This window comes from Phyllostomus discolor, chromosome 8, assembly GCF_004126475.2.
Source record: "Phyllostomus discolor isolate MPI-MPIP mPhyDis1 chromosome 8, mPhyDis1.pri.v3, whole genome shotgun sequence".
NCBI classification, from domain to species: domain Eukaryota; kingdom Metazoa; phylum Chordata; class Mammalia; order Chiroptera; family Phyllostomidae; genus Phyllostomus; species Phyllostomus discolor.
This window is the reverse complement of record NC_040910.2, coordinates 46,490,986-46,503,043: the sequence shown is the minus strand read 5'-3', so window position 1 is coordinate 46,503,043 and position 12,058 is coordinate 46,490,986. Positions and strand designations below refer to the sequence as shown.

Genomic DNA, 12,058 nt, shown 5'->3' with positions numbered 1-12,058 from the left:
GCTGTTTTGATTACAGTGTGATGCAGACTCTGGCCCACCAAGTCTGTGTATTGTGGCTCCAATGAACAAATTCACACAGACCACAGAAGTGCTGTGGAGAAAAAGGGATGGTATGGCCACTCTCTGAGTGACAGAGAGAGCCCTTACCCCTGCATGGACAGGCTTTTATTGCTTTTCTGGGTACAATACATTGAGGATGGTCCTCATTTACTATGCGCAGGTTCACTATAGGTGATTACCTTTTACAGATAACAAAGGAAAGAATGTTGCTAATTACTTCGAAGAGAAGGATGTTTCAGATCGAAGGGAAAAGTGGTTGAACTGGTTACACTCCATACTTGGGAGGTTTAGCATAGATTTTAGGAAGTTACTTTAGAGATATAACTAAACAATAAACTTTTGCTGCCTCAATTCATGGTGAGGGAGTTTTAGCAAAAGCAAGTCTCATAGCAACCTAGTACAATGCAGGCCTGATTCCCCATAGGAGAACCTATCTGTGGGCGTGGGTCCTGTGTGCCAGACTTCGCTCCCCACTGACTTTTCCAAGTGGGAGCTGGGCTACATTTCCCACTTCCACGCAGAACAGTCCCCTATAACAGTGGCCTTGTAGTACAGTTTGATATCAGGTATTGTGATCCCTCCTATTTTGTTCTTCATTCTCAAATTGCTGCAGCTATTCAGGGTTGTTTATGGTTCCATATAAATTTCTGACATGTTTGTCCTATATCTGTGAAATATGTCATTGGTACTTGAATAGGGATTGTATTGAACCTATAAATTACTTTGGGTACTATGGACATGTTGATAATGTTAATTCTTCCAATCCATGAACATGGTACATGCTTCCATTTGTTTGTGTCCTCCTTAATTTCTTTCTTCAGTGTTGTGTAGTTTTTTGAGTACAGGTCTTTTATCTCCTTGGGAAGGTTTATTCCTTGGTACTTTATTTTTATTGTTGTTGTTGTTGTTGTTGCTATATCAAGTGGGATTTTTCCTAATTTCTGTTTCTGATATTTCATTGTTGGTGTACAAAAATGCCTTTGAGTTTTGAATATTGACTCTGTATCCTGCTGTTTTGCCAAGTTCATTTATTAGGTCAAGTAGTTTTTTTTGGTTTGTTTTTTTTTGGTGAAGTCTATAGGGTTTTCTATGTACACTATCATGTCACCTGCAAACAATGAGAGTTTTGATTCCTCCTTTCCAATTTGGATGTTTTTTATTTCTTTTTCTTGTCTGATTGCTGGGGCTAGGACTTCCAATACTATATTGAAGAGAAGCGATAAAAGTGGAAAGCCTTGTCCTGTTCCTGATCTTTTTTGTAACCACAGTGCCAGATGCATGTCACAGCTGCTGCATACGCACTTGTATTGTCCCCAACTATGGAGTTCCCTTGGAACTCCATTTTTAATTTAATGTTTTTATTTTGTTTTGGAACCTGAGAGATATGCATTTTTATTTTTAATTAGATGCAATTTCAATAAGATCAAAGGGAGTAAGTTAGACAACAGATACATCCGTGGATATATCCAGGGCTCAAAATTCTTTTGGAATTACACACATGAATATACATAAAATTTTTGTGAATTTTATACAAGAATCAACATGTTATAAAATTCCTATTTAGAAAAACCTTTACTCCTCTATCTACAAAGCAAGAAGAAATTATTTACAATAATATATAGGGTCTGGCACTAATAAACCTCCTTTTTATTACAAAGTCATAAAGGCCTCCTAGGCTCATTACAGAATTACATGTTTTGTAATTCTGTAATATGAAAATATCACAATCAAATACACCATATTACATTTTAGGTGAAATGCTGAAATTGCTATCTCACGTGAAGCATTCATGTACCATACCAACCATGCTCAAGCAAGCTTACTTCTGCTGGCCCTATATGTCATTTGAGAAGAAATTATTCTAAAGACATCAATGTTGCCACACAAGTAAAGAAACACTTCCAAAAATATCTGATCAAGGTTGGAAAAAACTTTTTGATTTTAGGAAAGAGGACAAAGGAAAATCTGTGTATATAATAGACAAAGGAGAAGACTTAATAAAATGGTGGCTTAAACTATATAGAGAAGTTGAAACAAACAAAGGAAATTCCAAGGCAGAAATGAAACGAGCAAGTTCAAAACCCAATATCTGTATAAGAATCACAGTTTCTGGTTTTGAAACTTAAGGCAAAGAAGGCGAGTGTCATTTTTGAGCTTCAGGTGATTGTCCCTTGTGTACCTGTCAGCACAAAAAATCTTTTGAGAGCTCTCTTTATGTCCTTGTTCCTGAGACTGTAGATGAAGGGGTTCAGCATGGATGTGACCACGTTGTACAATACTGAGGCGATTGCACTGGACTGTGAGTTGTGGGTAACAGCAGAGCTGAGATACACTCCTAGGCTTGTACAATAAAATAAGGAGACAACTGAGAGGTGAGATGCACAGGTGGAAAATGCTTTATACTTCCCCTGAGCTGATGGGATTGCTCGTATGGAGGACACAATCTTGGAGTAAGAGTAAAGAATTCCAGCCAGGGGACCACCACCCAGTAGCATAGTTACAAAATAAATCACAATGTTATTAAGGAAATTGTCAGAACAGGCAAGTTGGGTCATCTGATTGAGTTCACAGAAAAAGTGGGGGATTTCCAAGCCTGGGCAGAAGGACAGCCTCAATACCATCAAACATTGTAACGGAATTCAAGGCACTTATGATCCAGGACACCAGAACCAGTAGTCCACAGAGTCGGGGGTTCATAATGACCATGTAGTGCAGGGGGTGGCAGATGGCCACAAAGCGGTCATAGGCCATCACAGTCAGGAGGATATCATCTAATACTCCAAAGAGTAAGGAAAAACATGTCTGAGTGATGCAGCCTGCATAGGTGATGGCTTTGCTCTGTGTCTGGATGTTCAGCAGCATCTTTGGGATGGTGGTGGAGGTGAAACAGATGTCTACCAAGGACAGGTTAGAGAGGAAGAAGTACATGGGTGTGTGGAGGTGGGAGTCTGAGCTAACAGCCAGGATAATGAGCAGGTTTCCCAACACTGTGATCAGGTACATGCAGAGGAACAGCCCAAATAGGAGGGGCTGCAGTTCTGGGTCCTCTGATAATCCCAGGAGGAGAAATTCTGACACTTTTGTAAGGTTCCGTGAATCCATGAGGTAGAGGTGACTTTCAAGAAAGAGAAAAAGAACAGGAGTAATTTTCATATGAGCCAGAATTACTCACACAGCTCTATTGCCACTGTTTATATTTTGCAGTGGAGATATTAATTTCAGTATTTTGAGATGGATCTGTTTCTTTCTCGTTTTCTGTGTTAATCAGAGCTCAAATTTTTGTCCCAATCATTTTTTCCCTAAGGTGTTAGCCTAATTACAGTGTTAAAGAGAAATTATTCAAGTTTTCAGGAATACAAATTAAGTGCTGACTGTGTTTTCTGCACTGTCTATGCTGTGAATAGATGGTGCTGAAAAACACAAGTTTTTACAAGCCAATATTGGGGATAGGAGATAGAAGCAAAAAATAGAAATAAATATAACATTACACATGGTGGCAAATCCTATGAAGAAAACAAAAGCAGGTCTAAAGGGAAAGTATCTAGGCCATTCTATTTCTCATGGGTTTTTATGCAAGACCTGCCAACAAGTGACATTTGAGCACTCAACTCAAGAGAGAGAGGGAGGGAGATCAAGGCTGTATGTGCAAGTATGTACTTGGCAGTGGGGATGGCCAGTACCAAGGCCTTAGAAAAGAGCTGAAGGGGTTTGGCAATTTGCTCAAAGGTAATATCAGAGTATATAATGGGCCTTGGTTATGATTTTTCTGGTTTCTTCCAGTCAGTGGGTTTCAACTGGAAATGATTTTACACCTAGCAATGCCTGAAGGGATACCACTAAACACCTACAATTCATGCTCACACAAATAAATATCCCCGTATTTATAATCCATCCCCAAATGTAAATTGTAAAAGGTAACAAAATCTAGTTTAGACCAGCACTTCTTCAGTTTCAAATGCATATAGTGTATCCAGAATTCTAGTTCAAATGCAGAACCTGACTCAGCAGATATTTCAGGCTCAGAGAAGCTGTGTATCTGACTAGTGCCCAGGTAGTGTTTATGCTGCAGGTCCTGTCTGTGGCCCACTCTCTGGGAAGAAAGGCTGTGGTTTCTGTTAGACTCAATTACAAGTTGTTTCAGTTCCTGTGATTCAAATATTGTCCTCGTGTAGAGTTTTGGCAGAAGAGTGTATTCACTCATTCCAGAGCCTATGATTAAATCTGTGTATCCTTTGTATAAGGGCCCTTGAGTGACACATAATCATAGTATTCTGAAAAACAGTTTGTAGCAAGCAGAATTCTGACCTCTCTAAGATGACCATATCCTAATCCCCAGTATGTTTGAATATGATGTTTTTATATGAACTGGAGGATGAGGGTAGCAGAAGGAACATGATGCTACTCAGCTGACTTGAAGGTAGAAGATGAGCAGGATCATATAGGGGGACAAGGTTGGCACAGTGCTCCCCTACATGCAGAGAGGGAGACTAGGAGAAAATACAACACTGCTGGCTTTGGTGAAGGAGGGAGGGCCCAGAGCCAAGGAATGCAGGTGTCAGAACACAAACTGGAATTAAGGAGAAGACAGGTTCTCCCCTGTCTCTCTTAGGTTCTCCCTGAGCCTCTAGGAGGGACCCAACCTTGCAGACACCTTGAGATTAGTCAGCAAGACTCAAGCCAGGTTCTGACACTTAGAACTGTATGCCCATATCTGTGCTCACTGAGAACGACTGGTGTGGGGGTTCTTCCCAGCAGTCTCAGCAGTCTAATAGAGTCAGTCATCCAGTGACATGTGATGGAGGGGCTGAGTTTAAATGTCTGCATCTCTAGCTCCCTTGGGTAGGCATTTTACTCTGAAAATCCACACGGACTAGAGCAGAAATTTTAAAACATTTGGAGGTTTCCACCATGTTAGCTGGGACAGTGAAGTCATCATGGCATAAATATAAATGTGAACTAAGAGGTCTTGGTATCATTAAGATTTAAGATATAATGTGTGACCTTAATGTTTTCATTCCTGCATTATTTAAACTATTGTTTCTCAGCACGCTATTTGGCTACAAAAGGGCGAGTCCTGAATTTGTATTCCCAAGAGCACTACTGAATCTCTCATTCAATGCATAGAAAAATGTGCACTACATGGAAAGGCTGAGTGTTGGATAGGAATTTCTGCTAACTGTTTGAATATAGAAATAAAAGGACACAAAATCCAAAAATATATGAGCCTCACCAGTAATGAGATAAAACTACTTAATATTCCATTTTAGACTTATTAAATATTTTCTAATGTGAATATGCAGCATGAAAGAAGATACCGAAATGTCTGTCTCCCTAACTGCTACTGCATGATGCTGTCTACTTCTACTGGTTGATCTTTCAATGAATAGAAAACATGCTGAAATACACCCATCTTGGAATTTTAGTACAAACACTCTCACTTCACTGCAGTGCTCTCCACACCCAATGTTCCATTTCCTTCTCCCCCAAACAGGAAAACCACTCACAAGTGTTTTCATTTTCCTGTAGCCATTTCATGCATCTCACTCATTGCACAGCGTCAACTGACTGGACTCCCATTCCCATTACTTGACCCTGGAGAGCAGATTCAAGTAGACAGATCCTTGTTAATATATTAAGTAAATTAAGTATAAATTAGTTCCTTAACCAGGAATACAAACAGAGATATCTGGTCTCAGGGCTGGGATGATTAGGGTCCTAGTGACACAGTAAAAGTTCTCAAGTTCCAGCCTATCTGACCCTTTCCTAATGTACATACCAGGCTCTCAGATTCCCCTGGATGGGTTTTCTGAAAGGAAGGTTTCCGTGAGTAAGTGATAATTGCTCCCTGTAGGGTTGATGATGGGGACTGAAGCTCTGTCCTACACAAGACAGTAGGATGGAGTGAAGCATCAGTTCTTGAGCAAGTCTTAGGAATCAACAGCAACGACCATGTCCTGTCCACCATCATTGTACAAGCTCAGGTACTTCATGGGGAGATATTTACAACTTTCTGTATATTGGCTCATCAGACACATTCCCCTTGTGTTATTCCTACATCTAAGTACATGATTTCCCACCGGGCCTCTGTAATTAACAGAAAGAAAATTTTTCCTAATGATTCTCAGATCTCAAAAGACCATGTTAGAGGCTAGGTGGATTTAGATTTTATGACTCCTTGTCTTGGGTCTCATCTGCTTCCCAGAGGTCTCACCTCCTAGTACCTTTCTCTAACACTGAGTTAACATTTTCTCCAAAGTCTGAGACTACGACACGCATCAGAATCAGATACACCCTTTGATGCCCAAGAATTTATTTGTGGCAGCAATGCTGCCCCAATGTCTCCAGAGCATTGTTATCCCCTCTTCAATGAGGGGAGAACTGTGTTACTTTGATATGCAGTCCTGGCTACCACACTGCCTGGCTTCCTGATGCATTTGTCAAAATAAATAGAATATTTCTTAATAATGTCACAAGTTATGAGCTGTCATTTAGTGCCTCATTATAAAATATGTGTTAATTATGGGAGATACCCTTTGATAGTTTTATGCTATATAATCTGAACTTAGTGCCTTATAGACTTTTTTGATATAATTCTTGAAAAGTCCATTCTATTAGGTATTACTATCATGAACTGCATTTCCTTTTGCAGAAGTGGGGCTGGAAGGGCTTTAGTGATTTGCTCAAAATTATTAACTAAGTGCGGGATGAACCGTGATTGAAATCTGTCAGGTTGCTTCCAGTTTTCAAACTCTGGGCTTGTGGTTCTCCCCCTGAGATGATTTTGCCCCTGAAACATGTGGACAGAGGCTACTAACCACCTACAGTAACCATCAGAAATAATGATCCCACCCCTATTGTCAACATGAGAAGGTGACAAAGCCTAGTCTAGACCAACATTTCTCCAACTTCAAGGTGCATATAAGTCACCCAGGATTACTGTTCAGATGCAGGTCCTGGTGGGCCCAGGGGTTCTTAGAATCAAATGAGTTCCCAGGTGGTGTTGATGCTGCAGGTGCTGCTCTCTGGACCACACTTTGAGTAGTATGGCTGCATCTATGTTAGAGTCACGTTCTTTTAGGTCTTCAGAACCAAAAATCACTTGCAGGTAACTTTGAATGGATAGTATATATTCACTCATTCCAGAAGCTGTTATAAATTCATTGTTCAATTATTTTATATAAGGATTCATGAATGACATCACATGATATGCTTCTGTAAAGTACCTAATTTGATTTGTTTGCATAAGGGCCCTTGTGTGACACCATGAAAATTATTATCGAAGAAAAATTGCAGTAAGCAAAAGAGAGCCTCCAAAGATATCCACATCTTCATTTCTAGAAATATGTAATATGTTACTTTTCATTGTAAGGGACAATTAAAGTAGCAGATGGAATAGTGTGGCTAATTAGCTACTTTAAAGATAAGATGCCATGATTATGTAGGTGGTCCTAACATTGGAACAGGAGGGAAGAATAGTTGGAATCAGAGGGAAACTGGAAGATAGTACATGGCTGGCCTTGAAGATGGAGAAAGGGCCTAGTGGAAGGAGAAATTGGGGTAGGAGAGGAAATGGGACATTCCCTGGAGCCTCCAGAAGGAACCTGGCTCTGCAGACATCTTGCTTTCTGCCCATTGACTCATCAGGCTTCTGACCCCCCAGATCTGTAGGTGTATTAACTTGTTTCTTTTAAATCCTTATTGTGTGATTTGTTACAGCAGCAATAGCAATGTTATGCAGACACTTATTCAATCATTTTTAGGGGGAAGTGACATTAAGGACCTCAATTCATTTACTTGCATCCCTTGGGTAAGGACATTTTCTGTTGAAACACCCAATAAGCAGAAAAAAACAAATCTAAAGTCAATTTGGAGATTCTGCCCCATTAGCTGGTACAGAGATCCCCATTGTATAAAAGAAAATGTAGTTCTGACTTTGAAGTCTTTGGACATTGAGAAAGGAAAATAATTAAAGACAACTGCCCTGACCATGAGGCTCAGTTAGTTGAAGCATTGTTCTGTGTATCAAAAGGTTGTGGGTTGGATTCCTGGTAAGGACACTTGCATGGATTGGGAATTTGATCCTTCATTGGGGCATGTGTGTGTGGCAACAGATCAACCTTTCTCATTTGAGTCTCTCTCTCTCTCTCTCCCTCTCACTCTTAAATCAATGGAAACATGTCCTGAGGTGAGGATAAAAAAATTACAGACAACCGTATTACTTAAAATCTTTGTATGTAAGTTTCTACATTTTTTAATCTTCACTTTAATTCAACCTGTCATAATTTCTTTTCTATCCTCTCCAGTCTTATCTCAAATTTCCTTTCAACATCAAAGATGGGATTATTTTTTTTTTTATTTCAATCATTGTTCAAGTACAGTTTTCTGCCCCCTACTCCCGTTTCAGCCCCTCCACCCAACCCTCCCCCCTTCCCCCCATTACCCCCCACCCTTAGTTTTTGTCCATGTGTCCTCCAAATTTGTTCCTGTAATCCCTACCCATTCCCCCCTGAAATTCCCTCTTCTCTCCCCTCTGGCCACTGTCAGACTATCCCCTATTTCAGTGTCTTTGGTTATATTTTGCTAGTTTTTTGTTTTGTTTTGTTTTGTTGTTTAGATTCCTGTTAAAGGTGATATCATGTGGTATTTGTCTTTCACTGCCTGGCTTGTTTCACTTAGCATAATGCTTTCCAGCTCCATCCATGCTGTTGCAAAGGGTATGAGCTCCTTCTTTCTTTCTGCTGTATAGAATTCCATTGTGTAAATGTACCATAGTTTTTTGATCCATTCATTTACTGATGGGCATCTAGGTTGCTTCCAGCACCTAGCTATTGTAAATTGTGCTGCTATGAACATTGGGGTGCAAAGGTTCTTTTGTATTGGTGTTTTAGTGTTCTTAGGATAGAGTCCCAGCAATGGAATTGCTGGGTCAAAAGGCAGATCCATTTTTAGTTTTCTGAGGAATTTCCAAACTGCTTTCCATAATGGTTGTACCAGTCTGCAGTCCCACCAACAGTGCACTAGGGACCCCGTTTCTCCACATCCTCTCCAACACTTGTTATTTGTTGCTTTGTTTATGATGGCCATTCTGACTGGTGTGAAGTGGTATCTCATTGTGGTTTTAATTTGCATCTCTCTGATGGCTAGCGATATTGAACATCGCTTCATGTGTCTTTGGATTTTCTGTATGTCCTCCTTGGAGAATTGCCTGTTCAAGTCCTTTGCCCATTTTTTAATTGGGTTACTTGTCTTCTTAGAGTGGAGTCGTGTAAGTTCTTTATATATTTTGGAGATTAAACCCTTGTCTGAGGTATCATTAGCAAATATGTTTTCCCATACAGTTGGTTCTCTTTTTATTTTGATACTGTTTTCCTTAGCTGTGCAAAAGCTTTTAATTTTGATGAGGTCCCATTTGTTTATTCTTTCCTTTATGTCCCTTGCTCTAGGAGACAAGTCAGTAAAAAAGTTTCTGCGTGAAATATCTGAGATTTTCCTACCTACGTTCTCTTCTAGGACTTTAATGGTGTCACGCTTTATATTTAAGTCTTTTATCCACCTTGAATCTATTTTTGTATAAGGTGTAAGTTGGTGCTCGAGTTTCATTTTTTTGCACGTGGCTGTCCAGTTCTCCCAACACCATTTGTTGAAGAGGCTATTTTTATTCCATTTTATGTTGCTGCTTCCTTTGTCAAATATTAATTGACCGTAGAGGCTTGGGTTTATTTCTGGGCTCTCTGTTCTGTTCCATTGGTCCATGTGCCTGTTTTTATGCCAGTACCAGGCTGTTTTGATTACAGTGGCCTTGTAGTATAGTTTAATGTCAGGTATTGTGATTCCTCCTACTTTACTCTTCTTTCTCAAAATTGCAGCAGCTATTCGGGGTCGTTTATGGTTCCATATAAATTGTTGAAGTGTTTGTTCTATGTCTGTGAAATATGCCATTGGTACTTTAATCGGTATTGCATTGAATGTGTAGATTGCTTTTGGTAGTATGGACATTTTAATGATATTAATTCTTCCAATCCATGAACACGGTATATGTTTCCATTTGTTTGTGTCCTCCTTGATTTCTCTCCTCAGTGTTATGTAGTTTTCTGAATACAGGTCTTTTACCTCTTTGGTTAGGTTTATTCCTAGGTATTTTATTTTCCTTTTTGCTATTTCAAATGGGATTTTTTTCTGGATTTCTGCTTCTGCTGTTTCATTGTTGGTGTACAGAAATGCCTTTGATTTCTGGATATTGACTTTGTATCCCGCTGTTTTACCAAATTCATTTATTAGGTCAAGCAGTTTTTTGGTGGAGTCTATAGGATTTTCTATGTACACTATCATGTCATCTGCAAACAGTGACAGTTTTGTTTCCTCCTTTCCGATTTGGATTCCTTTTATTTCTTTTTCTTGTCTGATTGCTGTGGCTAGAACCTCCAGTACTATATTGAATAGAAGTGGTGAAAGTGGACATCCTTGTCTTGTTCCTGTTCTTAGTGGAAAAGATTTTAATTTTTGCCCATTGAGTATAATGTTGGCTGTAGGTTTCTCATATATGGCCTTTATTATGTTGAGGAATGCTCCCTCTATTCCCACTTTACTGAGTGTTTTTATCATAAATGGGTGCTGTACCTTATCAAATGCTTTTTCTGCATCTATCGATATGATCATGTGGTTTTTGTCTTTGCTTTTGTTTATGTGATGTATTACATTTACTGATTTGCGTATATTGTACCATCCTTGCATACCTGGAATGAATCCAACTTGGTCATGGTGTATGATCTTCTTAATGTACTGTTGGATGCGGTTTGCCAGTATCTTGTTGAGGATTTTAGCATCAATGTTCATCAGCGATATTGGCCTGTAGTTTTCTTTCTTTGTTGTGTCTTTATCTGGTTTTGGGATTAAGATGATGTTGGCCTCATAAAAAGAGTTTGGTAGTCTTCCATCTTTTTGGATTTTTTGAAATAGTCTGTGAAGGATAGGTGTTAGTTCTTCCTTAAATGCTTTGTAGAATTCTCCTGTGAAACCATCTGGTCCAGGGCTTTTGTGTGTTGGGAGTTTTTGGATTACTGCTTCGATTTCTTTTGCTGTTATTGGTTTGTTGAGGCTTTCTGCTTCCATTTTATTGAGTTTTGGAAGGTTATATTTTTCTAGAAATTTGTCCATTTCATCTAGGTTTTCAAATTTCTTGGCATACAGCTCTTTGTAGTAATTTGTTACAATCCTTTGTATTTCTGTGGTATCTGTTGTAATCTCTCCTCTTTCATTTCTGATTGTGTTTATTTGGGTTTTCTCTCTTTTTTTCTTGATGAGTCTGCTTAAAGGCTTGTCGATTTTGTTTATCTTTTCAAAGAACCAACTCTTGGATTCATTGATCTTTAGAATTGTGCTTTTAGCCTCTATGTCATTTAATTCTGCTCTGATCTTGGTTATTTCCTTCCTTCTGCTTGCTCTGGGCTGTCTTTGTTGTTGTTCCTCGAGTTCTTGTAGACGTAGGGTTAGGTTGTTTGTTTGAAATGTTTCTAACTTTTTTAGGTGGGCCTGTATCGCTATGATCTTCCCTCTCAGGACTGCCTTGGCTGTGTCCCATAAGTTTTGGGTTGTTGTGAGTTCATTTTCATTTGTTTCCAAAAACCGTTTGATTTCTTCCCTAATATCATTCTTGACCCATTCATTGTTTAATAGCATGCTGTTTAATCTCCACGAATTTGAGTGTTTTGGGTTTTTTTCCTTGTGGTTGGTTTCTAGTTTCAGTCCCTTGTGATCCGAGAAATTGCTTGGTATGATTTCAATTTTTTTGAAATTGTTGAGGCTTGTTTTGTGTCCTATCATGTGGTCAATCTTTGAAAATGTTCCATGTACATTTGAAAAAAAATGTGTATTTAGCTTCTTTGGGATGGAGGGTTCTGTAAATATCAGTAAAGCCCAGCTCGTCTAGGGTATTGTTCAATGCCACAATATCTTTGTTGATGTTTTGTTTGGAAGATCTGTCCATTTTTGATAGAGGGGT

At 39.2% G+C, this 12,058-nt stretch overlaps 2 protein-coding genes and 1 pseudogene across 2 annotated transcripts in view; all 3 read right to left on the bottom strand.

Annotated features, from left to right (window-relative positions):
- Positions 1–6,046, bottom strand: part of LOC114503706 (olfactory receptor 7A10-like) — a 34,660-nt gene extending 28,614 nt beyond the window's left edge. Inside the window, exon 1 of the mRNA XM_028521343.2 lies at positions 5,837–6,046. Within this exon, the coding sequence (XP_028377144.2) occupies positions 5,837–5,970 (134 nt within the window). The 5' untranslated portion in view covers positions 5,971–6,046. The remainder of the gene's footprint in view (positions 1–5,836) is intronic.
- The window catches only part of LOC114503710 (olfactory receptor 7A17-like), a 158,512-nt gene that overhangs the window by 88,497 nt on the left and 57,957 nt on the right, over positions 1–12,058 (bottom strand). The window lies entirely within an intron of this gene.
- Positions 1,876–3,401, bottom strand: LOC114503705 (annotated as a pseudogene).